This window comes from Mesoplodon densirostris, chromosome 6 (genome assembly GCF_025265405.1).
Source record: "Mesoplodon densirostris isolate mMesDen1 chromosome 6, mMesDen1 primary haplotype, whole genome shotgun sequence".
NCBI classification, from domain to species: domain Eukaryota; kingdom Metazoa; phylum Chordata; class Mammalia; order Artiodactyla; family Ziphiidae; genus Mesoplodon; species Mesoplodon densirostris.
The window spans coordinates 852,363-877,168 of NC_082666.1; the positions used below are offsets into that span (position 1 = coordinate 852,363).

The 24,806-nt window shown below is 65.4% G+C and overlaps 3 protein-coding genes across 7 annotated transcripts; 2 read left to right on the top strand and 1 right to left on the bottom strand.

The window, feature by feature from the left end:
- The first annotated feature begins 1,083 nt into the window (after nt 1–1,083).
- Nucleotides 1,084–9,462, top strand: TPRN (taperin). The gene is made up of 4 exons (XM_060102487.1): nt 1,084–2,942; nt 8,436–8,703; nt 8,800–8,906; nt 9,017–9,462. Exons 1-4 carry the CDS (start codon nt 1,119–1,121, stop codon nt 9,077–9,079), a joined length of 2,262 nt encoding a protein of 753 aa, XP_059958470.1. The 5' UTR covers nt 1,084–1,118; the 3' UTR covers nt 9,080–9,462.
- Nucleotides 9,463–10,666: 1,204 nt separating this feature from the next.
- Nucleotides 10,667–12,316, bottom strand: SSNA1 (SS nuclear autoantigen 1). 2 transcript variants are annotated; one of them, XM_060100630.1, is made up of 3 exons: nt 12,210–12,316; nt 11,535–11,734; nt 10,667–11,214 (listed from the first exon to the last, which is right to left on the bottom strand). In XM_060100630.1, the coding sequence occupies exons 1-3, from the start codon at nt 12,259–12,261 to the stop codon at nt 11,107–11,109; spliced, it is 360 nt and encodes a 119-aa protein (XP_059956613.1). In that variant the 5' UTR covers nt 12,262–12,316; the 3' UTR covers nt 10,667–11,106. The 2 variants fall into 2 exon arrangements, with proteins under 2 accessions (XP_059956613.1, XP_059956612.1); XM_060100629.1 differs by having other exon boundaries at nt 12,195–12,316.
- Nucleotides 12,317–12,403: 87 nt separating this feature from the next.
- Nucleotides 12,404–22,983, top strand: ANAPC2 (anaphase promoting complex subunit 2). 4 transcript variants are annotated; one of them, XM_060100626.1, is made up of 14 exons: nt 12,404–12,540; nt 12,831–13,453; nt 14,416–14,548; nt 15,524–15,698; nt 15,869–15,988; nt 16,310–16,427; nt 17,116–17,297; nt 17,649–17,769; nt 18,150–18,225; nt 18,321–18,524; nt 21,242–21,385; nt 21,951–22,080; nt 22,318–22,553; nt 22,642–22,983. In XM_060100626.1, exons 1-14 carry the CDS (start codon nt 12,430–12,432, stop codon nt 22,852–22,854), a joined length of 2,586 nt encoding a protein of 861 aa, XP_059956609.1. In that variant the 5' UTR covers nt 12,404–12,429; the 3' UTR covers nt 22,855–22,983. The 4 variants fall into 4 exon arrangements, with proteins under 4 accessions (XP_059956609.1, XP_059956608.1, XP_059956610.1 ...); XM_060100625.1 differs by having other exon boundaries at nt 17,649–17,790; nt 22,642–22,979; XM_060100627.1 differs by lacking the exon at nt 21,242–21,385 and having other exon boundaries at nt 17,649–17,790; nt 22,642–22,973.
- Nucleotides 22,984–24,806: the final 1,823 nt, after the last annotated feature.

Genomic DNA, 24,806 nt, shown 5'->3' on the forward strand with positions numbered 1-24,806 from the left:
ACATCTGCTGACTGTAGGGCGGGTGATGGAAAGGCAGGTAACATTTGTCCCTGCCCGTGCCCACCAATTTCCCCTTCTCTCCTTGGCTCCCACAGGCCTGAAAGATTGTGGTGGGCACTGTGCAGCCCTCCACGGAGAGTGCACTTCCTCACGGCAAGTAGGCAGAGAAGCTGTGCCCTCAGGGTTAGCCTTGGGATGGGGCCGGTTCAGCGGCTGAATGGAATACACGCCCTGGCTTTTGTGGCTCTGCGTTGGAGAGTTGTGGGCCTGCTTGTGTGCGAGGAGAGAGTCCCCTGCCTCTGTGCCTGCTCACAACTTCCGCACTCCCGTCCGTGTTTGCTGGGCCCTGGATGACAAAGTGCGGGTAGAGAGTTTCCACCACCTGTCTGAGCCACAGAGTGGATTCTGGGGCCCGGCAAAAGCTAGGGATTCCTGAGAAACCGGTTCCTCAGCACTGGTTGGGGCTCCAGCATTGTCATCTCCGTTAAGGCCCGTAGGGGACCGAGGACCGCAGGTGGGCAGTCCCTGGACCCGGAGGGTCCTGGACCGGGAGGCAAGAGGCTGGCGTGCAGCCGGCACACCGCCCACGGGAGCGGGACAGCCTTCCGGTCCCGGGTTGGCCCTTGCTCCACCGCGCTTTCCGCGGGGGTAACAGGCGGGCAGAGTGCTGGCACGATGCGGAAGGACCAAACCCGGCCAAGGTCACACGCCACCTGGGGCCCAAGGGTCCGACCCGCCCACCAACCAGGATCCACTCCCTCCGGGCTCCGCCCCGCGGGCGTGGCGGACCAAGGGAGCAGAGGCGGAAGTGGGGGCCTACACGGAGCGGCGTGAGGCGTCGCGGGCGTGTCCAAGGGGGCCTCCCCAATGGGGACAGGCTCCAGCGATGGGCGCTGCTCCACTGAGGCCCGCGGGAAGGCGGGGTCGGGGAGAGAACTCTCCAATCAGCACGGCTGGCCATCCTCCCTCCCATAGGTGAGGCCGCCGGGCACGGGGCGGGTCTAAACAGGCCTCCCCCAATGGGCGGCGGCCAGGGGGCGTGGCCGCGGCGCGAAGGCCGGCGGCGGGCGGCGGCCGCAGTTCCCGGCGCGCGCTGGCTCCGGCGGCCGCTCCGCAGCATGGCAGGCCTGGGGCGGCCGGGCCCGGGGCCCCGCGCCACGATGCCTGCCTGGAAGCGAGAGATCCTGGAGCGGAAGCGGGCCAAGCTGGCGGCTTTGGGTGGGGGCGCGGCGCCGGGCGCTGGGGCGGGCGCGGAGGAACCCGCGGGGCCGGCGGCCGAGCCGCTGGTGCTGGCCGAGAGCCTGGGCCCGCTGCGCGACAACCCGTTCATGCGGCTCGAGTCGGAGCGGAGGCACGGGGCGCGGCGCGGCGGGGGCGCCGGCGCGGCGGGGCCGGGGGTGCGGCCCGCGCAACAGCTGCTGGAGCTGTATCGCTGCGTGCCCGGCGTGCGCACTATCCGCGCCGACAACATCCTCATTATTGAGTCGGCGCCCGGCTTCCCTCCCACTCCCGGCCCCGGCCCCGGGCCGGGCCCGGCCGCCCGCATCCGCGCCGCCGAGGTGCTCGTGTACGAGGCGCCGCCGCCTCCCGGCCGCGTTAGCCGCCTGCTCCAGAAGTTCGACCCGCCGGCCGCGCCGCGCCGCCGCGGGAGCCCGGAGCGCGGCCGCCCTGTGCCGCCGCCCAACCCCCGTCCGGCCCTCGTCTCGCGCGTGGGCGAGCGCGCCGCCTGCTTCCAGCCCGAGCCCGAGCGCTGCGGCGCAGGCCCCGGCCCCGGGCCCCGGCGCAGCGACTTCCTGCACAAGACCGGCAGCAACTCCTTCACTGTCCATCCACGGGGCCTGCGCCGCAGCGCGGGCACTCGCCCACTCCCCAACGGGCCCGCGGCCCCCGAGCTCCGGGCCGGCGCTGCCAACGGCCTCACGGGCTCCGCGCCTGGGCCGGGCGAGTGGAAGCCAAAGGTGGAGTCGGGGGATGCCCCCGCCCACCCTCCCCCCAGCCCCGGAACCCCCAGTGCCACTCCAGCCGCGCCCCCGGCATTGCCCACCCTCAGCCCTGCTAGTGCCACTCCCAGCCAGCGCCAGTGGGTCTCCGCGGCCACCAGCGCCAACGACTCCTTCGAGATACTGCCGGCCTCCAAGCCAGACGTGGACACGATCCCTGCCGGGGACCTGCAGGCCCGGGCGCTGGCCAGCCTTCGCGTGAACTCCCGAAACTCTTTCGTGTTCATCCCCAAGCGCAAGACCTCCGGGGCCCCTCCTGCGGAAGGGAGGCAGTCCGTGGGGCCTCCAGAGGGAGAAGTTGGCTGGGCCTCCCAGCACCAGGAGCGTGAAGCCCAGCAGGTGCCTGGAGCAGATGGTGTGTTTGCCGGTGGGAGGAGCCCCTCGGGGGTCGAGGAGGGAGGCTGCCCCATGCCAGGCACTGCCCTTGTGGACTGGACCGTTAGGTGGCGGAGGCTGTCCTCACCACCCCCGTCCCCACTGGTCGCCTCTGAAGCTGAGCCTGCCCAGGGCTTTGGGGTTCCTGGCTTGACCAAGAATGGCAGGGAGCCTGGGAGGCCAGGGCTGCCCGTCACCTTCATTGATGAGGTGGACTCGGAGGATGAGGTTCCCCAAGAAGCCAAACTGCCCTGCCCCGGGGCTGGTGCGCCTCCCCAGTACCACCCGCATCCCGCCGGGCCTGGGCACCTGTCAGAGCTTCAGCACCGAGGTGGCAACACCTTCACGGTGGTGCCCAAGAGGAAGCCAGGGGCCCTGCAGGCCAACGGGGAGGCCAGGCCGAGGGAGGCTGAGGAAGAGGGGCCGGGCAGCCTTTCGGAGCCCCCTGCTGCCTTGGGGACCTCAGTGAAGAAGCGCTACCCCACTGTACACGAGATTGAGGTGATTGGTGGCTACCTGGCCCTGCAGAAGTCCTGTCTCACCAAGGCCGGCTCTTCAAGAAAGAAGGTCAGTGGTGGCGAGTCACGGAGCTGTGGGTATAGCATGTGCCTTGTTCCCAGGACACCTGGCCTGGGTGTGGGATGGCTTCTACGTGGACCAGAGGAGAGCTGGAGCTGGGTGGCCGTGTAAGCTCCAGGAGAGGTCAAGCTGTGGGGGAATCCCTGGTCTGGGTTCCAGCGGAACCCTAATGACCCTGGGGCTGCGGGGACGGCTTGCCTGCTCTGTACCTTGAAAGGCTGGTGGGGAGGGTCAGTCCAGCCAGGGCTTCGTCTGCTTGTTGGTTCTCGTGGCTCTATCTGGAATTGGCTGGGCAGGACTGTCCCTTTGTAGGTCCCGCTGTTGGCTCCACCCCAGCCTGGCTTTGAAGGGTGGCCTGGCATGTTCTTCTGGAGTCCTGGCCTGTGCACGTGGCAGGTGCCAGGATGGAAGTGGGAAGGGGCAGGAGACCTTTGATTTGGGTGGGGTCGGATACCTACTTTCAGCTCTCAAGAAGGCATTCTGGCCTGGAGCTTAGCAGGACTTGGCTTCGTGTGAGCATTTATTGAGCTCCTAGTGTGTGGCAGGCCTGGTCTGACCCTGGGGTGTGATGCTGGGGAGCGAGGAAGACGCTCCCCTCGCTGGGGAGGAGAGGCCGAGGATGGAGAGAGACCCGGGTGCAGGGCCAGGGGCCTCTTGGAGTCTCGCTCTCGTGGCAGGGCTGCTTGGTGGCCTGGAGCCCTCTGGGCACAAGGAGACGTTCCTCAGATTCTTCCTGGTCATTCTGGCACCTGGCACCTGTGTGTGGCCCTGGGGCAAATTCCAAGGCCATCCCCACATGACTCCAATCAGCAGGTGGCTGGGCGGATGCACCCTCCCCCGGACCGCGATGGTGTCTGGCAGGCTTCTCCTTTGGCTGCTGGTGTCTTGGCTCATCCCCGAGGCCACCTCTGCCCCAGCCTCAGTTTCCTTGGGGCCGTGGGGGACGGTGATGTGCCTTGCGTCACTGGAGCCCCCTTACCCACTGTCCCGCTGGCACTGTCTCATTAGATGTGGCATTTCCTCTCTGTTGGCTTCCTTTGATTTCCTGCCTCGGTTTTGGCCTTGGCACTGTCCTTCCTCCCTGCACCATCCTCTCCTTCTCGAGTGAGGGCATTGGCCCTCCTGCCAGCTCCATCTGCCGGGCCAGGCATCCACACCCGTCCCCCGCAGCGCTTCTGGTGCGCCCCCAACCCCCGCCTGTCCTGCTCGTCTGACTTTGCCCCACCCTCTACTCAGTGCTGCGGTCATCCAGTAGCCATGGTCACCAGCCCAACCCCCATGCCTGCCCTCTCCACCTTGTCTGCTCCTCCTGCTTCCTGACCCTTGACCCCAGCTGCTCTGGGAGGCATCCTTTCCCACGCTAGCCTGGGGTGGTGGAGGTGACAGAAGCCCCCTGCTTTGTAGACAGAGGATACTGAGGCCGGTGGAGGTCACGGAGCTTGTGGGGCGGGAACCGAGTGTGGCATGCTGTTAGAGCCCCTGTCCTAACCCGGCTGCCCTTATACTGGGAGCCTGGCTGCAGCCCGGAGCCTGGTCATTCTGTCCCCAGCTGGGGGCAGAGCCGTGGGGGTCACTTGGGGCTTGGTTGGAGTGAGAAGGGCAGGGTGGGGGCCTGAGGGCCTCTCGAGGCACGAACAAGCGATGGGAGGGAAGCAGGCCCTGGCCCAGCCTGGCGCTCGGGCCAGCCTGAGGGGTTGGGGGTCCAGAAGGATGGTTCCTGGCGTAGCCGTGTGGCCTGGCTGGGGCCGTGCCAGAGCAGCACGACCTGCTGCGGGTGATCTTCTGCCTGGGCATGTGCTAGCTTCCCTGTCCAGGAAGAGCCGGAATGCCTATCGGGTGAGACAGAGGCATGGGGCTGCCCAGCCCTTCAGAATGACCTTGGGCTACCCCTGGCTTTATCCACCCCATCGTCCCACTTGCCTGCTGCCCCTGGTCCTTGCCCAGCCCACTCCAGCCAGCCTGTGGTTTCTATCACTGTCCTGCTCCCCCCGCCCCGCGTTCCAGGGACGTGGTGGCCTGGAGGCCAGCAGGACCTTGGGGACCTCCCAGGGCAGGGGTCCGGTGCTTTTTCCAGGGGACGGGTGAGGTGCAGCTCTTGACAGCGTGGAGCCTGCCCCCGGGTTGCCATCTCTCCGGTGCAGGGTGTTGTGCTCTCACTTGGCCTTGGAGGGTGGCAGCCCTGCCCTGGGTAGTGGACGCCCAGCCGGCCGGGCACGCGTCCCCACTTAGTTGCCTCTTGGTGGAATCACAGATGCCCTCTCTCTCCGTCCCTTGCTGGCCCAGCCGACCCGCTGCAGGCTGTCGCGGCCACACCCGCTCTCGCCCCCGCCCCCAGGCTGTCCCGGAGGGTGGGGCCGGCCTGCAGCTCCGCACACCTGCCTCCCAGGGGGTCGGCGCTGTGGGCCTCTCCCCTTTGTGAGGTGCCAGCTGGCTGGGCTCCTGCCTGTCTGGCAGCTCCTTCCCCTCCCCTTTGCCCTCCTCACTTTCTAACCCGCTGATCCCCTGCCCAGCCCGAGCGTGCCACGTCCCCATGCCCTCACCCTCTCCTGCGGTGTAGCAGCCACCCTCACCCCGACCGCTCGGGTCCTCAGATCCGAGGCGCCGCTGCCCTGGGGGCCTGCTCCTCCACCCGCTCCCCTGCTGGCAGGCACGGCCTCTCCTTTCATCCGCTCTCCCCGCAGGCGCCGCCCGCCCCCAGTGGTCTTTTTGGACCCCGGGGACCACTGGAACAGGCCTGGACCCTCCTCCACTCAGCTTCCCCACTGGTGGGGGCAGGGGGAGGCTGCCCCTGACTCAGGGTATCCCACCTGGGCAGCTGTGGGAACTTCTGGGGGGCCATGTGTGGCCCCCGGAGCTCGGGCTGAGTGGGGGATGGCGCGTGCTGGGGAGTGTGGCATGGGGTGGGTGCTCACCTCAGGCTGGGGCGGCTGGAGCCCAGCTCCCAGCCCAGACTGTAGGGTGGACACCCTTCAGTAACCCGAGCTGGGCGTGCCGGGCAGGGTGGGGTGAGGGGAACAAAGGGCTCTCTCCCCGTGAGCATCAGGAAGTGGGCCGAGCCAGGACCCACCTGCTGGCTGCACCGTACAACGGGCAAAGTCCCTGAGCCGGTGATCAGGTGTGTGCAAGTACCAGCCCCTGGCTGTGCTCCCCCACCCCACCCCCCCCCCCGGTTCCATCTGCCCGGGGTCTGGAGGCTGCCCCCACTGCCCGGGCATTATGAGTCACGTGGTGTTCTGTGGCCCACAGACCCGCACTCACGAGGAGCCTGGAGACTGAAGGCGAGGTGGGACGTGACCGGAGCCCCAGGCCCCAGCTGGGCACTGACAGGCCTGTGAGCCCCGCCCCTGCCTGGCCGGGCTGTGCCAGGCTCGGGGCCTGCTTGCACCCAGCCCCCTCAGTCTCCCCGCTCAGAGTTGGTCATGTGGACTAATGAGGACGTGCTGACCCGCTGGGTCTGGCAACTGGCCCTTCCCTGTCTTCGGTGGTGGGGGATGGGCCCAGAGGGCTCAGGGTCATCAGGGACAATGCCGCGTACCCAGGAGCACTGTTCGCTGCGGGGCCCAGGATTGGGCCCCTGTGCTGGCAGCCCCATTCTGCCTTGGGCTCCTCCTGGGGTCTCTGGCCCCAGGTCTCAGGGAGCCCGTCTCGGGGGGCCCAGGTGACTCCATCCCCATAGGGGCTACAGGATCACCCCACGCAGCTGCCCAGGTGGGACGCCCTGAGTCAAGGCCAGCCCCCAGCCCAGGGCAGGCCCCCTGCCAGTGGGGAAGCTGAGTGGAGGAGGGTCCAGGCCTGCTCCAGTGGTCCCTGGGCAGTGGGCGGGCACCTGTGGGCTCTGGTGATTACCCCGTGCCAGGCCCCTGCTCTGTTTGGCCTCCGGGGACGGGGGCAGCTGGAGGTCCGGGTGGGGCCCATGCGGGGACAGTCACGAACATCTCCATCCTGGTTTGATCCATCTTTGGTGGTCATCAGCCCGTCTGCTTGCATCCCTGACTGCTTGTCTGTGTGAACGGCCGGGGCGAGGGCAGCAGCGACAGGGCTCGGGACCAGCCCAGCAAGTGCCTGTGTGGGCCATGCTGAGACGCGCAAGTCCAGGAGCTCGGGGGGCGGGCGCGGATGCCCACGGCTGTGCGGGGCTGTGTGTGCCCGTGGGGTGGTGGGAGGAGCGCATTGCGCTCCTCTCTGGACACCGGATTGGCAGGGCAGTGCCTCCCACTCCTGGCCGGCCCTGCGTATGTTACCCTGAGGCCGGGGTCCCTCTGCTGCCCAGGGCTGCAAGCCTGGCCCTTCTGCGAGGCTCCTCCCCGTCCTGCTGTCCCCAGGCCCCAAGGTTCTCTGCCTGGGGGCCCGACTCCCGCCCCTGGCTCTTTCCAGGGGAAGAGGAGGAACTTGAGCTGGCTGCGGTGTCCTGTGCCCTGGAGTTTAATATTTCGAGCTCCAGCAGGGCTGCTCCCATCTGCTGCAGGCGGGCAGCTCTCGTATTCATTACCGCCCTGCCAGGCCCGGCCGAGCCCTACCGAGCAGGCCTTGGGGGACGTGCGACTCTTGTGGGGAGCCTAGTCCCGGGTCTCGGAGGGTGAGGATCCTGACCCCCAGCGCCCAAGTCCTACCAGTGCCTGTCCCCACAGCCCCTCAGAACCGGCAGCCTTGTGGCCTCTGAGGCCTTTGGGAAAGGAGAAGATTTGCCGCACATGAAATTCTGGAGCCTGCAGAGTGGGCAGGGTGGACATGGGCCATGTGGGCAGTCCGAGTGGGAGGAAAGGGTCACTGACCCCCACTCGGTGCAGCCTCGGGCTACCTACCTCTGACTCAGTCTGCAAAGTGGGTGATAGCACTTGGTGCCACTTTCCCAGGGCTGGCACGTGGCAGCCGCCCGGCTTCCATGCGGGACCTTGGGGGCCTGGCTTTGGGTGTGCCGGGCTCTTGCCCAACAGTGGTGGTCCGTGCCGAGCTGGGCGGGCAGGATCATCCGGGGGCCTGGCGAGCTGGGACGTGAACTCAGCCCTGGAGGGAGGCACCAGCCGACAGGAGGGGCTGCTGGAAGCGTAGGTGTGGGCTCCCCAGGTGCAGCCTCACCTGGACCTTGCTCCTGCCGGGGAGCCTCTGGCTGGGAGATGTGGCTGGTGCCCTGCTCCGCTGAGAAGGCAGATCTGCAACCCTGGGAACTGCCGTAGAGGCTTCTGGAGACCCTGAGGCTTTACGCTCCTGGTGCTGGCTGGGGTCTGGCCCTTGGGAGGGGCGGGTCACTTGGGATGCAGTGATCCTGGGCTGGGGAGGGGATGGTTGAGGCCTGGGATGCAGGGTCCAAGTGGAGGGGACTTCTCTGATGAGGGGCAGCCCCCCACTTCTCAGAACCTTTGAAGGGCCAGCGGAGTGTTCGGCTCTTGCTCTGGTCCGACACCCGCACTGTACCCGCTCGGTCCAGCTGGAGGAGCCCTGTGGCTGGGACCAGCACTTTCACTGACCTGCCTCCTGCCCTAGATGAAGATCTCCTTCAATGACAAGAGTCTGCAGACTACGTTTGAGTACCCCCCCGAGAGCTGCCTGCAGGAGGAAGAGGCTGAGGCTGAGAAGGGGAGAGACGAAGAGGAGGGGAGCGAGGAGGAGGAGGGGGAGGGGGAGGGGGAGGGGGAGGCATCCGGCTCAGACACAGCGGCAGCAGAGAAGCCCTTCGTGCTCTTCCTGCCCCGAGCCACGTTCGTGAACAGCGTGGGCCCCGAGAGCCCTCGGCTGCCGGACGGCAGCTCTGGTGAGTGCCCGCCTGTGGGGATGGGCAGCCCAGGGGGTGGCCCGGGCCACATGATCGTGCAGCCGCACATCCCCCGGTGTGCCTGTCGGCCCGCAGGCCTGTCCAGCTACACTCCGAAGCACTCCGTGGCCTTCAGCAAGTGGCAGGAGCGGGCGCTGGAGCGTGTGCCGAGCACAGAGGAGCCCCCATCCAAGGAGGTCATGGTGAGTGGGGTGGGGCAGGCGGGCGGACACCCAGGGAAGGGGGGCGCGGCAGTGGGGTGGCTCTAACGCCTGGATAAGCCCCATCGACCACCTCTGTGCCCCTCTCTCAGCTTACCCCTGCCGGTCAGAATGACCTCGCGGACTTCCGAAGCGAGCCGGCCCTCTACTTCTGAGCCCCGCCCTACCAGGAAGACGAAGGCTGAGCCCCAGGTGCCCGGGAGCTGCACCCCTTCTGCCCCACCAGGCCTGCCCTCCCACATCCTGCTCTCCCTCCCTGGGGCCTCCCAAGTAGGCCGGTACTCAGGGCCTGAGCTTGGGGCACCCGGGACTCACTCGACCCCAGCTCGGGGGCACTGCCTGTGCGGGAGGGGTGGTGTCCTGCTGTACGCCATGCCCAGCTGCTGTCGGGTGCGTCTGGGGTGGGGGCTGATGGGACCCTGACACCACCTCCAGCCCACACTCCCCATGTCAGCCACTCCGTTTCTGATGAACGGCAAGTCTTTTCCCGCCTCTGATGATGGACTCAATAAACAGCCCTGGATGAGGCCGCCTCTACCTTCCTTGCGTGGTCCTTGGCTGGAAAAAGGGGGAGCGGGGCTCAGGTCCGCTGAGGCACTGGCAGCTGGGAGGTGGCCACCCACCCAGGGTGTGATGCAGGCCAGCTTGGGTTTCCGTGCCCGGGGGAGACAGTCCCGGGTGACACCCCACGCTGCACAGCCCTGGTGCCCCAGGCTCTTTCCCCACCCCTGTGGCCCTAGTTGCCCTGCTTCTCCTCCCAGCCACCCCCTTGGCTGGGAGAGGGACTTCCCTGTGCCTACCCTGTGAGCACCCTCAGTCTCTGGGGCTCCCCTTGCCTCCCAGAAGCGGCTCCGTGGGAGCTATGGTGGGAGGTGGGACGCCAGGTAAGCTCTCTGGGGTCTGGAACTCTCTGTGGGCCTGGGGGGTTGCTGCAGCTGTCGGCCAGAGCCTCAGGGATCTTGCCTCCTGTTTGGATTGGAAGGTTCCCTGACCCACAGGGGCCTGCAGGAAGGCTGTGGCGGGCAGACCACTCCCCTGGGCTAACGTCAGCAGGGAGGTCTGATGGATCTGGAAAGGCGACAGAAGACAGAGCTGCCCACTAGGGAGTGGTTCCCGGCTGGGCTGACCGCCTGTGCCGAGACAGGCCGTTGACAGCCCTGGCATCAGATGCCCGTCTTTTCCTCTTGGAGCATCAAGCCCACGGGAAGTGCCACCTGGCCAGGCTTGGGAGGGAGGGAGGCGTTTTCTTGGGAATGGTGGGCCCAAGTTTCTGCAGACCTTCTCCACCAACACATGCTTCCCAACCTCCCTATCCCCCACGGGGGCTGACAGGCCAAGGCAGATGGACCCATGGAGGACTTGGGATGGAAGGCAGGGCCCTGGGCTGCATGGGAGACTGGCCTGTGACCAGAGAGTGGGAGCAGGGGTGCTGCTGTCCGGCAGAATCTGGAATCACTGAGCTGGGGTGCAGCCATTCCCAGGGGACCTGAGCGCAGGAAGAGTGTCTCCTTGGGCCAGGCCTTATGCTAGAAACCAGGACCAGTGGCCCTGATGGGAGAGGTGGGTGACGGGGGCCACATGAAATGCTTAGGGGCACCCTTAGCTCTGAATGCAAGGCCGGTCACAGGGAAAGCCATCCCTTCACGGAGGAGCCCTATTACAACTGGGCAAGGATTCGTATTTTGACTCTAGGCGGGCCCGGCAGCCCCACACTCCTGACACAGGCAGCAAGCTGACGTGGATCTTTACAAAGACAATCTTTATTGACAGTCACAGGCCCCAGGCAAGCTCTGAGGTGAAGGAGGGCCCCAGCCCCTCCCCCACTTGCCTGGGCACCTGTGGGCCGAGGGAGGGGTGACAGGACTCCCAAGGTGCTGAGACCAGAAGCGGGCCTCCCCCGCAGCCCCAGGCTGGTGTGGAGCCCTCAGTGGGACCCTGAGTAGAGCTGCCCTCCCTAGCGCCTGTGTGAGCTCAGAGCCAGGATCCCCACCTGGTGGGCTACGCTCAGGTCTTTCCTGTCACCCAGAACCAGTGAAGGTTGGCAGTTGCCTGTCTTGGCACCCAAGACAACGAGAAGAAAAAGCTGCTGCCGTGAAGGGCAAAGATGCTTTGAAGACAGACTTGCTGGGGGCTGAGCCGTCGAGGGGGCGCAATGGAAGCAGGCCCTCCGCCTGTGGCCTCATCAGCTGTCCTTGCCTCCGCTGCTCCTCTGCTCGGGGGCTGCGGCCTTGGTCAGGTTCCCCGCTTCCCTCTTCAGGACACTAAGCAGAGTCTGCGAGCTCTCCAGGATCTGCGAACAGAGACACCAGCCGGTTAGCACTGCTCCTCATGTTGGAAAGCTCCCGCAGCCCAGCCCCACTCCTGGGCCAGGGTCCTTCTCCCCTCTGAGTCTGGCCCAGAGCCCCTTTCTCACACCCTGGGAAGCCAGGCGGAGGTCAGCTCTGGCTCCTACTGATGCTGCTGTGCGGCTCACAGTCCGGAACCCGCTACGCGGTGATGAGTATGGTGCCAACAACAGGACCCAGGTCACTCTGAACGCCGTACTGTCACCACGGGGGTGACACGAACCCTTGACGGGCTCGGCCCAGCACGCGGGCCCCGGAGCCCCACCTTGAGGTAGGCAGCCTCCGTCTCCGCGATGGTCCGATCGAACTCATTCCGAGAGGCTATCTTGCGAGCCAGGTTCTCGTTGACTCGAGCCAGCTTCTCCGTCAGCTGCCTCACCTCATTCTGCAGCCGCTGCTTCTCCTCCTCTTCCTGCTGGATCTGCCGGCACAACTCTTCCCGCTTCTGACACAGCTCCTCGATGCCTAGGGTGGGCCGAGAGAGACAGGCGCGGTGGGCCCGGGGCAGGAAGGAGAGCACCGCCCCTCCAGCTCTGGAGCCCCCTGCTCTGGAGGAGAGAAGGCTAGTGGATAGTGGAGGACCCGGGTGCTGGATGGGCCTCCTTTCGCCCGAGCCAGGCCAATGTCCTGCGTCCGAGGAGTCTCAGAGTTAAGGAAAGCACCGCGCGAGGCTCGAGGCGCGAGGCCGGGAGGCCGTACGTACTCCAGACCATCGTCCTTTGCTCACTCCACAGATACCTAGCTCTCGGGGCGGGCCACACCGCGGCTGTGCGCTGGGCAGGTCCGCACGGCGTCCGCGCCGCCCCGGCCCGGAAAGCCGCGCACGGGCCGTACAACATGCTCGGCTGCGCGCTGCGGGCCAGCTACTGCCCGGGACGCAGGCCGGCGAGACCCACGCCCTCCCAGCCTGTCCGGCGGGCCCCACCGCTCGGCCGCTCACACTTGACCAGCTCGTTGTTGTAGTTCTGCAGCGCCGCGCCCTGCTGGGTCATGGTCGCCGCCCGGGGTCCCGACCGCTGCAACCGCCGTTACCGCATCCGGGCCCGCGCCTGCGCACTGCTTACAGACGGCGAGTCCACGGCGCACGTCACCGCCGCGCGCCTCTCGTTTGCGTCATCGCCGCGCGCCGCGCCGGCGGCTCTAGGAGCTGGTGGGAGCAGATGGCGGCGGCGGAAGCGGTGGCGCACAATGACCCCGGACCTGCCCAAGAGCTGCTGGTGGCCTGGAATACCGTGAGCACCGGACTGGTGCCGCCGGCCGCTCTGGGACTGGTGAGGCCCAAGAAGAGGGCGGCGGGCCCGTGCGGGATTCCTGGGACCCTGCGCGTCCACTCTCGGGTTCATACGGATCCCTCCGCCCGCTTCTGTCCAGCTTGTTTCCCCCAGAGTCCTTTCTTGTTCCACAGCCTGTCCCTAAACGTGGGCCCTGCATGCGTGCGACGAAGGGCAGCGGGGTTTCCGTAGCCTCCCCTGTGCTTTATCCCTTTCCTGTTTATGTCTATTTGTCATTGCTTTTTCCATCTCTGCGCTGTGTTCTTTTCTTAAAGTTTTCTGTACTCCAGGCATCCTCCCGGACCAGCGGCGCGGTCCCTCCAAAAGAGGAGGAGCTCCGGGCGGCGGTGGAGGTCCTCAGGGGCCACGGTCTGCACTCGGTCCTGGAGGAGTGGTTCGCAGAGGTGCTGCAGAACGACCTGCAGGCTAACATATCCCTCGAGTTCTGGAATGCCGTCTCCCAACGTGAGAACTGTGCAGACGAGCCCCAGTGCCTTCTGCTGCTCCTCGATGCTTTCGGGCTCCTGGAGAGCCGCCTGGATCCCTACCTGCGTAGTCTAGAGCTCCTGGAGAAATGGACTCGCCTGGGCTTGCTTATGGGCACCGGTGCTCAGGGGCTTCGGGAAAAGGTTCATACCACGTTGCGGGGTGTCTTGTTCTTTTCCACTCCCAGAACTTTTCAGGAGATGATCCAGCGCCTCTATGGGCGCTTCTTGAGAGTTTACATGCAGAGTAAGAGGAAAGGAGAAGGAGGAACCGACCCCGAACTGGAGGGGGAATTGGACAGCAGATACGCCCGCCGCCGGTACTACCGCCTCCTGCAGAGCCCACTCTGTGCCGGATGTGGCAGTGACAAGCAGCAGTGCTGGTGCCGCCAGGCGCTGGAGCAGTTCCACCAGCTCAGCCAAGTCCTGTGAGTACGTGTGCCTGCGTGGCCATGCCCCTGTTCCTCCTGGCTCCTGCTTGCCCCTCTGGGTCCAGCTGGCCCCTGCAGAGAGCTGCTGAGCTGGCTGGGGGTCTCTGCCACCTGTCCTGGTAGCCAAAGAGAGGGTCCCCAGGATCCGTGTGTTGTGAGTTTATACCTTTCGCCCTGGACACAGGTGCATCTGTCACTCGCCCTAGCTTAGGGTTTCACACTTTGCTTATGCTAAGATTTCACGTGATTCTGAATTTCCTGGGCTGTGCAGAATTTTGCTGTGCTGTTTGTAGGCTCTCAGGAGAGGAATGTTGTTTATCCTATGGTTGCAAAAGGTGTGACTGTTCTTTTTTCTTTCTAGACGTTAGAGTCAGAAGTTAGACCAACGTGGTGGGAAAACTGATTGCCCTCTGGCCTCTCGAGGAGGGAAAGATCTTGTTGTTAGAGCCAGGTCTTGTCGTGTGGTCCCTCCACTCTCGGTGGCCACTTAGGATGATTTTGTCCCTTTGAGTGAAGGGGCAGCAGTGCAGCTGTTAGAGAGTTTCTTAGCTGGACTGAGGGTGTGGCCTGATCCACAGAAGCTTCGTTCTCTCAGGAGCCTTTGTCCTCGTAGATCGGCATCTGCACCAAAGGGCACAGACAGCTGCATCTGTGTTTGTGGGGCCAGGGTAGTGACGTACTTAACCATTGTCTCAGGGCCATTTCTGGGAGATGAGCCTTGGCCCCAGTAGCCAGACATGCTGATCACGTGGGGAAGGCTAGTGTCCCGGCCTGGGCAGAGAGGCCAGCTGGGGAGGGCGGGCAGTCACTGGCCAGTGCTTGTCCTCACAGCAGCTTTTCCTCGAAGCCTCTGGTGCAGTTGTGCCCCCGACGGGAGAGCTGTGGGAGGCACGTGCTGGGGTGGGGTTGGGCACGTGTGCGTGTGCTCTGCGTTCTCTACGGGCAGGGCTCTTCTCCAGACACAGGCTTAGTCTGCTGGAGCGGGTCAGTGCCGAGGCTGTGACCACCACCCTGCACCAAGTGACCCGGGAGAGGATGGAGGACCGCTGTCGGGGCGAGTATGAGCGCTCCTTCCTGCGTGAGTTCCACAAGGTGAGGACCCCCCGCGGGCTCTGTCCTTGTGGATTAGAGGTTTCTGGCAAAACTGACACCTCGGTCTTAGAAATGGCCAGAGCGTGGAGAGCCGGGTGCATCAGGATGTTGCTGGTGATGGAAGTCGTCTTGGTGCTGGGTGGAGGCCAGTCATTCCGGGCCCATCCTGGTGATAGCGAGGAAGAGCCTGTGACGTGCTTAGTGAGGTCTGCGCAGGGTCACGGGGCTGGAGGCCATGCCAAGGTCTGGGGTATCCCAGTGGGGGGGCCTCGGGGGCATCCATGCTGTTGGGACATGGTCTGGGATCTGCTCTGGGCTGCACAGAGTTGAGGAAGAGCTGCACCCAACCACGGGGGGCCTCAGCCCGCTCCCACTTCCCAGCTGCTCCCCTCCACTGCTCCTGCTGTCTGTCTCCTGAGGATTCAGGTAAGCTGTGGGGGTGAGGGGTGGTGTTCAAAGCAAATGTCCTTGACACGGGAGGGGGGCGGGGGTGAAGCTGGAGGTCTGGCCGGCAGCTGTGCCGTCCCTAGGCGGCACATCGTCCGGGTGGTCTTTCCGGTGGCTGGGCGGCCGTGGGAAGACATGTACGTGCTCGGGTCTGTGTGGTAGGGTGTCCTGTAGATTTAACGTGCACGGGCTCAGAAGCGTTCCCGCTGGGTCCTGTGGGTTGTGCGTGGGACTCCCAGGGTGTGTCCATCCGCTCCGACGTAGCGCCCTGTGCCAGAGCCACTGTCGGCTGGGGATGAGCACGGGTGCTGGTGTGTGTGGAAGGGGCCTGGGTGTGTGTTGATGGAGGCCCTGGGAGGCCTCCTTTGGGCCCCTCGTCCTGCTGATTTTAATGTGCTCCTGGTCTTCAGAGTAGGTGGCCTTGGGGGCTCCCAGGGCCCAGCCAGAGGGGCAGGTAGCTGTGTGGCTTCTCCTCGTCTCTGTTCTGGGCTTGGCCCCCAGAGCCCCACACTTGTGTTCTCCCGACAGTGGATTGAGAGGGTGGTCGGCTGGCTGGGCAAGGTGTTCCTGCAGGACGGCCCCAGCAGGCCTGCGTCCCCAGAGGCTGGGAGCACCCTGCGCCGGTGGCGCTGCCACGTGCAGAGGTTCTTCTATCGCATCTACGCTAGCCTGCGCATCGAGGAGCTCTTCAGCATCATCCGAGGTCGGCCCCGCCTGCCAGGGAGCCGTTCTCCTGTGCCTCTGCCCTTCAGCTCATTGAGGGTGGGGCGGCGGGCACATCTGGGACCGCGGTGTCTCGAGCAGAGCCGGGCCCTCCGCGCACAGCGTGTGCTCGCCACATGTGCACGTGCCAGGACCAGCCTCTCCCTGCAGACTTCCCGGACTCCCGGCCAGCCGTGGAAGACCTCAAGTACTGCCTGGAGAGGACCGACCAGAGGCCGCAGCTTCTTGTGTCCCTCAAGGCTGCCCTGGAGACGCGACTCCTCCACCCAGGTGCCGCCCACCCGCCATTCACCCTCAGGGCCCGGATCTGGAAGCGCAGGCCTGGGGCCTGTGGAGGGAGTGGGTTAGGAGGCAGTTTTGTGTGGTCCTTCGGGGGCAGGGGCAGTGCCTGGTCCTTTTAGAACAGACACCACTTGGCAAGGGGAGAAAGCAAGTGAGTGCAGGGGTAGGGGAGAGGACAGCTCCCTGCAGATCACGCAGGTCTCCTGGGGGTGAGGTGGGACCTGCAGGTCACCTGACCAGGGTGGCTGCCTCCGCGTCCCTGTGTTGCCTGGGCCCTTCTGTGATGGAGCTCTCCCATCCCGGCCGTAGGCGTGAATACATGTGACATCATCACCCTGTACATCTCCGCCATCAAGGCGCTGCGTGTGCTGGATCCGTCCATGGTTGTCCTGGAGGTGGCCTGTGAGCCCATTCGCCGCTACCTGAGGTGAGCGCCAGGGGCCGACTCCAGGAAGCTGCTCAGAGCCCCCAGCCCCACTCGTGCAGCTGCACTCCCCGTGGATCTTGCTGGAGACAGAGGGCTGTTGTCCTTGGGGAGCCAGGGATGCTCCATCTCTCCTCCTGGGCTGGGCGGCTCAGGCTGGGCTCCTTCCTTCTGCCAGTGCTGGTTCCCATGCCTGTAGGCCAGGGTCACCAGGCCCGTGTGCAGGCCGGGAGGCCCACACCAGCACAGACAGGAGCCCCTGCTCAGCTTTGCTTCGTGCCAGCCTGGCCCCAGGGCTGACGGGAAGGGCGGGGCCTTGTCTTGCTGGTCTTCCACCACGAGGGGCAGAGCCTCTCAGGCTGTCTGCTGGGGAATGTGTTTGAGCAGGTGCCACGCACCGCCACCCAGAAGCCCGTAGGGGCACAGTGGAGGCTCGGGCGTGGGGCCAGGCAGCGTCTGGAGCTGCCCTGACTCAGGCCTGCTGCGTCCTGGCCATGCATGGCCCGGCCTTGGGTCTGTCTCGTCATCTCAGTTCCTACTCTTAGAAAATGATTTAGTTTTAGGAGGGGCGGGGCGGGGGAGGGAGTCTCACGGGCTTGCCTTTAGCACGTGGCAGACAGCCCTGGCTGCAGGGGTCAGGTGGGGTCCCGTGTTCAGGTGGGACAGGCGGTGAGGGGCTCGTGCCTGGCAGGACGCGGGAGGACACGGTGCGGCAGATCGTGGCAGGGCTGACCGGGGACTCGGATGGGACGGGGGACTTGGCTGTTGAGCTGTCCAAGACGGACCCGGCAAGCCTGGAGACTGGCCAGGACAGCGAGGATGACTCCGGCGAGCCAGAGGACTGGGTCCCCGACCCTGTGGACGCGGATCCAGGTCAGCGCCCGCCGGCCCTGCTGCCAGGCTCTGGATTTCGGGGGGTGGTCCAGTCGGGCAGGTGCTCTGGTCTCCAGTTTGTTGCCATGTGGGCTCTGGAGCTCGAGGGGATCCATGGTCAGAGTGTAACCCCGCCTGGTTCCCTAGGGTTCTTCACCTGGCTTGGGTGGCATCCCCGTCCAGACCCGTGGGAGGGTGCCCTGCCTGCCCCGCCTGCTTCTGCTGCTTCCGCTGGAGAAGGAGTGGGTTTTCGGCATCCCCGCCTCATGGGCTTGGCCGGGCAGGAGCCGCCTGGCACCATCTGTGCCGCCTGCGTGTCTGAGAGGCGCTGGTGGTGCCCGTGCCATGCAGGGAAGTCCAGCTCTAAGCGGCGCTCCTCGGACATCATCAGCCTGCTGGTCAGCATCTATGGCAGCAAGGACCTCTTCATCAACGAGTACCGCTCGCTGCTGGCCGACCGCCTGCTGCACCAGTTCAGTTTCAGCCCCGAGCGGTGAGGCCTGTGAGGTGCTCCGGGTCCCCGGGGAGGCTTGGCCTTCACTTGCAGGGCTGCTCTCTGTTAGCACTGGTGCGCATCGGGAACGTGCTGGGTCCCCGAGGCTGGGCGGGGACTGACCTGTGCTTGGCCTCTGCCCCCCGGGGTGGGGGGGGCCTGGGGGCAGCCAAGGAGCCTGGGGTGGTAGGTCCCAGGGCTTCCGGCCCTCCTGGGGTGGAGTGGGCACAGGGCTCCCGCCTCTCCTCCTGGGCTGGGAGTGTCCCTGCTCCAGGGAGGAGGGATGGGGGGCAGTGTCGCTCTGCAGGTGCCACTTGGGGTGGGGGCACACCGCAGCCCTCAGAGATGCGTCCTTCCAGGGAGATCCGCAACGTGGAGCTGCTGAAGCTGCGCTTTGGCGAGGCCCCGATGCACTTCTGCGAGGTCATGCTCAAGGTAGGTGCCTGGGGCTCCCCGCCCGCCCCCGCCTGGCCCCGCCCCTGCCGGTCCCACTGGTCCCGGACCTTCAGGAGACCCCGCCTCCCCTGCAGGACATGGCAGACTCGCGCCGCATCAACGCCAACATCCGCGAGGACGACGAGAAGCGCCCCGCGGAGCAGCAGCCGCCATTCGGGGTCTACGCTGTCATCCTGTCCAGCGAGTTCTGGCCGCCCTTCAAGGACGAGAAGCTGGAGGTCCCCGAGGACATCAGGGAGGCCCTGGACGTCTACTGCCGGAAGTACGAGAAGCTGAAGGTATGGCCGCGCCGCCAGGCACCTGGCACCTCGGACGAGTCCCTCGGTGTCTGCGCCCTGCGCTCAGCACCCTCCCCTCCCCTCCTGGGAGCCTGTCTGTGCAGGTGTGCACACTCTCTGCACGCCCTCCTGTGCCCCCAAGGCGCTGGGAGTGGGCGTGCCCCTGGGCTGCCTCTTCCACCGTCCACCCTCTTGGCCTCAGAACCAGGGGCTGCAGTGGCCGCCCCAGCGGGGGTCGGGAGCTTTGTCTCCTCCATGGGCGTCTCCAGGGCGTCTCCAGGTTGCTTTTGAGGTGTTTGACCTCCATGATTCTCCACCATCCTGCCCCTCCCTGGCTTGTTTCCCTGGAAGCTGCTTTCTGGAGTGCCAGGGCACTTGGGGATCCAGACCATGCTGTCTGCTGTCAGGTCCCTGGGGCCACAGGGCTCGGCAAGGAGAAGGGGGTGTGTGGGCTGGTCAGGAGGCCGGGGGCCAGGAGTGGCCGATTGGCAGAGTTTATCGCTCGTCCCCTCCAGTCCTGGCGTTGGGGGTCCAGGTGAGAGGTGTGGGCAGGTGGAGCCTGGCGTGGGCAAGGGTCCGTGGCATGGAGGACCCTTCTCTCAGGTGATGGTTCAGAGGAGCCGTGTTGGGAGAGAGGAGGGAGTTTGGGGCACCTGTCCCAGGTTTCAGGGGACAGGTGGGGAAGTGGGTTCTGGGGCGTTCAGTCTGATGAGTGGGGTGTGGGGCCTGAGAGGCCACCGGCCGGAGGAGACATCAGGCACCCCAGCAGAGGACAGGGCCGCAGGTGTCCAGGGTGCAGACCCTGAGCCTTGGAGGGACCTGGGACACCCCTGGAGGTGGGAGCCCTCAGGACAGAGCCCCAGGAGGGTGGCAGGTGGGGCCGGGCCGGGCCCCTTCCTGCCCCTGCGTGGTGGGTGGCGCTTGCTCTGTGGGGCCTCAGCGCTGCCCCGCAACCCCCCCACCCCCGAGTTGAGGACATCCACGTGGCCCGCCCGTGTGCTCGGCACCCTCCCCTGCCGCTCTGGCTGCCCTGCTGGCCTCTGCGCCGCAGCTCGCCTGCCTGGAGAGGCCCTGCCGGCTTCCTCCGGAGTTCCCCCCGGGGCCTGGGGGTGCTCAGGCATGTCCTCCATCTCAGGCCCATGTACCCAGTGTGATGGCGCTGGAGCCGGCCGGGCAGGCCCCCGGTCTGTGCCAAGAGGTTAGGCCTGTGACCACGGTGCCTCTGCCTCCCGCCAGCCGGGCTCCTGGCCCGAGGACTGCGCTGGACCACTGTGGGGGTGGCCATGCCTGTGCCATCTGCTGCTGGGCCTCGCATGTGCCCGCTGCAGGCTGGAGTGGTTGTAAAGGTCATGGCCTTGGAGCCAGAGTGCGTGGTTATGAGCTTGGCCAGCTGCCAGCTGTAGAGAGGTTAGCTGCGCCCCTCTTCAGAGCTGGGCTCAGAGCTGGGCTCAGAGCAGCGCTTAGCCCGGAGTGACCAGTGTCCCCCAGGCCGGCCCTAACAAAGTACCCCAGACACGGGCCACCGATGCACCGGAAGTTTATTGTCTCAGTTCTGGCAGCCAGAAGTTCAAAGCCAAGGTGTGGGCAGGGCCGCGCTCCTTCCAAAGGCTCCAGGGGAGGATCCTCTTGCCTCTTTCAGCTGCTGGGGCTCCAGATGTTGTTGGCTTGTAGAGGTGTCATACTGAATTAAGGGTCCCCCACGCCAGTGTGACCTCACCTTAACTAGCTGCATCTGTAGTGACCCGACTGGCAAATAGGGTTACATCCTGAGGCACTGGGAGTGAGGACCTTAACGTCATCTGTGGAGGTCACAGTTCAACCTGTGAGAGTCTACTCTCTGGCCCCCCAAATTCACGTTCTTCTCACGTGCAAGATACATTTAGCCACGTCCAACGTCCCCACAGTCTTAACCATTCCGGCACCAACTCCAAGTCCCAGATCTCTAAGTCAGGTCAGGGTGAGAGCTGGGGCACGATTCTCCTTCAGCTGTAAACCTATGAATAAATATCTCTGCTTCCGAAGTCCAGTGGTGGGACAGGCGTTGGGCAGACACCTGCCCTCCAAAAGGGAGATACTGGAAGGAAGGGAGGGTTCCCAGGCCCTAAGCAAGTCTGAGATCCACTGGAGGAAATTCCACTCCATTTGGCTGGATGCCAGTCTTCTCTGCCCTCGGGGGCAGCCCCACCCTGCCAGGCCAGGCCTCTGCCGCACGGCCCTGCCCTGAGTCATGCTCTCCCTTTGGCCGTCCCTCCCTTTCCACCCAGGCTGGCATCGTTCCCACTGCTATTAAATTCTCAGGGACCTTGGCCTCCATGCAGTTCTCGACGTCCAGTCCATGGGCCTGGGGGCTCTCGTGCCTCTACTGGACCCTCTCTGTCCTGGCTCCTGGGCACTGCTGGTTGGTGCCACCTTGACACAGGTCCCCTCTAGGGCCACACCGGCTCTGTCTGCAGAGCACACGGCAGGACGTGCGAACCACCGAGCGCTGCCGGCTCCCTTCTGCTCACCGGGCCCTTCCTCGGTTTTCCCTCTCAATTCACTCCAAGCGGTGAGGAGAAAGCAGGCTGCACCTTCCATACTTGGCTTGGAAATCTCAACCTAACGTCCAGGTTCCTCCCTCGCGAGTTCTGCTTTCCACCCAGCAGAGCACGTCTCTGTCGCCGCGTGATGGGTCGCCTTTCCTCCCATCTCCGGTGATGTGTTCCTTGCTTCAACAGGCCTCCCTGGAGTGGGCTTTCCTGTCCGTGTTTCTACCAGTAGCCTCTCCAGGGCAACCCAGGAGTTTATGGGCACGCAGCTCAAAACTTTCCCGGCCCTCCCCATCCCCCAACACCACAGCCACGTCCACGTGTTCTAAAAAGGTATTTGCTACAGCAGCACCTTCCCCTCCGGCTGAAGTCTGTATCGACGTCCCGTGGTGGCTGTAACAAAGTACCGCACACCAGGTGCTAAAACAGGAACTTCTCTTAGCTCCGGAGGCCAGGGTGTGAGATGGAGGTGAGGGCCTTCTGGAGGCCAGGGTGAGTCCTTCCTGCCTCTTCCAGCCTCCAGGGGGGCCTGTGTCTCTCCAGCCTCGCACACCGTCTGCCCTCCTGTGAGGACACTGATTGAGTTAGATTTGGGTTCGCAGTACTCCAGCACGACCTCTTCTTCCCCAATGACATCTGCAAAGGCCTAGTTTCCAAGTCAGGTCACTTTCTGAGGTCCTGGGGCCAGGACGTGGACGTTTCTCTCAGGCACAGGGGCCCTCGCTGTTAGGGGTGCCGGTTGAGGGGGAGGGGACTGGAGTCCAGCCATGTGCTGGTCCCGTCGCTGCCCGCCAGGGTGGGGGCAGGTCAGGGAGCCCTTCCTCACCTGGTCCCAGGTAGCAAAGCCGTGTCCAGCCGGACCCGCTGGGCGGCCTGTGCTGATCCCAGCCCTCCCCAGGCCATGCGGACGCTCAGCTGGAAGCACACCTTGGGCCTGGTGACCATGGATGTGGAGCTGGCTGACCGTACCCTGTCTGTGGCGGTGACCCCTGTGCAGGCAGTGGTCCTGCTGTACTTCCAGGACCAAGGTGAGCCCCCAGCCGCCCTGCTCTGGCCGCGCCTCCCGGGAGGGCACTGTTCTGTGTCCGGTGGAGGGTGGGTGGAGGGTGGGCGGGACCCAGGCGGCCCAGAGCCACACGGGCAGCAGGCCCTTCCCCGCCCCGTCCCCCCCGCTGGGGCCTGGCTGTGCCGTGAGGGTCCTGCCGACGAGCTGAGGGGGCACAGCCCCGCCCAGCATGCCATGTGCGTGGCTGCCCCGCCCACAGCCAGCTGGACCCTGGAGGAGCTGAGCAAGGTGGTGAAGATGCCCGTGGCACTGCTGCGGCGGCGCATGTCGGTGTGGCTGCAGCAGGGTGTGCTGCGGGAGGAGCCGGCCGGCACCTTCTCGGTGGTGGAGGAGGAGCGGCCCCAGGACCGGGACAGCATGGTGCTCGTGGACAGTGACGACGAGAGCGACTCGGGCCTGGCCTCGCAGGCTGACCAGAAGGAGGAGGAGCTGCTGGTGCGCCGGGGCCCGGGCCAGGCGAGGGCGGGTGAGGGCGCAGCCCGGCGTGGCCTGACCGCCGGCCCCCCGGCCGCTGTGCCCCTAGCTCTTCTGGACGTACATCCAGGCCATGCTGACCAACCTGGAGAGCCTGTCGTTGGAGCGCATCTACAGCATGCTGCGCATGTTCGTGGTCACCGGCCCCGCGCTGGCCGAGATCGACCTGCAGGAGCTCCAGGGCTTCCTGCAGAGGAAGGTGCGCGACCAGCAGCTTGTCTACTCTGCTGGCGTCTACCGCCTGCCCAAGAGCTGCGGCTGAGCCGTCGCCAGGACCCGCCCCCGGCCCACACCCCGCCCAGCCCCCAGGATGAGAGTAAAACAGACGGTTCTTCCTCCTTCCCTGTCCTGCTGGCTCTGTGGGCTTCGTGGGCATGCGGTCAGGTTCTCCCTCCAGACCAGCCTCCGACAGAGCCTGGCAGAGCCCGGCCCCCAGGAGTCGGTGGGGAGCTGCACACCCGTGTTTGGGCTCCAGGCTGCGAGTCCTGGCACGTGGCGTCTCTGGGCCACCGTGGCTGACAGAGGCCCCCGTCACTCTCGTGGCTTGGGCAGGAGCTCACCAGGGGTGGGCTGTCTGGGAGATGGGCCCTCCTGGGCCGCCCTCCTGAGGGACCTCCAGCTCCAGCCTCACCCCTCTGGCCTTTGAAAGAAGCCCTCGGGTCCCCCCCTCTCTCTGCCTGGCACGAGGGTCTGGCGCCCAAGTGCTGGGCTGAGAGCCCCAGGGCTGCTGCTGGGGCCCGGGGCCAGGGGGCTCCATCAGAATGAGTGAGGTGGGCGGGTGGCCAGGCAGCCCCCGTGAAGCCAAGAACTTCTTGTGTCTCCAGCATGACGTGCTGCCTGGGATACGCCTAGGCTCGGGCAGCTGCAGTGCTGGGGGCTTCCAAGGAAGAGTGCTTTCAGAAAGGCCAGTTCTTGCCGTGCCCCAAGGCATGTGGTCAGGGGCGCCTGGGGGCCTCGATGCTCCTAGCACAGGATGCCGGGCTCAGTGAGTCCAGCCATCCCCAGAGCTGCAGCACAGGGCTGTTGTGTCCGGAGCACAGGGTCCTGTCCAAGGCCGCCACTGGGGGCCCCGCACTGCCCTTGCTCCCAGGTCCCAGGGGGCGGGGAGGCTGTTAGCTCTGCCAGGCCCGAGGCCTTCAAAGCTGTGCTCAGTGCCTCAGCCTCTGTGGCCCAGACCTTCACTTGTCCAGCGGGAACTGCTCGAGCCCGGTGGCGCTGTCCCCATGGGCAGCAAAGGCCCTTTGGAACGAACGTCTCCACTGCCCTGCTCCTCCGTGCGGTGCATTCCCAGGCCTGGAGCCATGCCCACTGCCCCCCAGACACACTGCGGCTCCCCACCAGTCTGTGCCCCAGTGCCCCCACTCCTCTCTTTGGCCTGTTCTGCTTGAGGGCCCTAGCGTCAGTCCTGCTCTGGGGCTTTTCTTTCTTTTGTTTCTTGGTTGTGCCGTGCAGTTTCTGGGATCTCAGTTCCCCACCCAGGGATTGAACCCAGGCCACAGTAGTGAAAGCCCGCAATCCTAACCCCTAGACCGCCAGGGAACTCCCTCTAGGGCTTTTCCTTCTTGCTCCACAGGGTGGTGTTTGCTATGGGGTTTGGAGAGATTAGCTGCATAGCCTTAGCAGTTTGAGGACTCTGACAGGCCAGTGGGTCCCCACCTTGGGCTCCACCTGCTTGGCCCCCACCTGCTTGGCCCCTCCAAGGCGGGCTGCACTGTGGTCACAAGAGGGGCTTGGGACTTCCCTGGTAGCGCAGTGGTTAGGAATCCGCCTGCCAATGCGGGGGACACGGGTTTGAGCCCTGGTCCGGGAAGATCCCACATGCCGCGGAGCATCTGGACCTGCACGCCACAACTACTGAGCCTGCGCTCTAGAGCCCGCGAGCCACAACTGCTGAGGCCCTCGCGCCTGGAGCCTGTGCTCCTCAACGGGAGAAGCCGCCACAATGAGAAGGCCCCGCACCGCGACGAAGAGTGGCCCCGGCTCACTGGAACTAGAGAAAGCCTGCGCGCAGCGGCGAAGACCCAACGCAGCCAAAAATAAATAAGTAATAAAGACACTTAAAGAAAAAAAAGAAGAGGGACTTCCTGCCTGGCCCTGGGCTGGGCATGCCTTCGTCATCCTAACCAGGATGCAGACCTGCTGGACCGGCCTGGCAGGGTGGCAGTGCCAGCCGCTGGGCCTGGACGCACCTGCCCTGAGTCCCTTTGGACTCAG

What these genes read in the sequence shown, in the direction of transcription:
- TPRN (XM_060102487.1), top strand. Translation starts at nt 1,119, where the DNA reads ATGGCAGGCCTGGGGCGGCCGGGCCCGGGGCCCCGCGCCACGATGCCT. An exon ending in GCTGCCGGACGGCAGCTCTG is followed by an intron (nt 8,704 to 8,799) that starts GTGAGTGCCCGC and finishes GTCGGCCCGCAG; the next exon opens with GCCTGTCCAGCTACACTCCG. An exon ending in CCCCATCCAAGGAGGTCATG is followed by an intron (nt 8,907 to 9,016) that starts GTGAGTGGGGTG and finishes CCCCTCTCTCAG; the next exon opens with CTTACCCCTGCCGGTCAGAA.
- ANAPC2 (XM_060100625.1), top strand. Translation starts at nt 12,430, where the DNA reads ATGGCGGCGGCGGAAGCGGTGGCGCACAATGACCCCGGACCTGCCCAA. An exon ending in TCCTGCGTGAGTTCCACAAG is followed by an intron (nt 14,549 to 15,523) that starts GTGAGGACCCCC and finishes TTCTCCCGACAG; the next exon opens with TGGATTGAGAGGGTGGTCGG. An exon ending in TTCAGTTTCAGCCCCGAGCG is followed by an intron (nt 17,791 to 18,149) that starts GTGAGGCCTGTG and finishes GCGTCCTTCCAG; the next exon opens with GGAGATCCGCAACGTGGAGC.
- SSNA1 (XM_060100629.1), bottom strand. Translation starts at nt 12,261, where the DNA reads ATGACCCAGCAGGGCGCGGCGCTGCAGAACTACAACAACGAGCTGGTC. An exon ending in CAAGTGTGAGCGGCCGAGCG is followed by an intron (nt 11,735 to 12,194) that starts GTGGGGCCCGCC and finishes GGCCCACCCTAG; the next exon opens with GCATCGAGGAGCTGTGTCAG. An exon ending in CGGAGGCTGCCTACCTCAAG is followed by an intron (nt 11,215 to 11,534) that starts GTGGGGCTCCGG and finishes CTCTGTTCGCAG; the next exon opens with ATCCTGGAGAGCTCGCAGAC.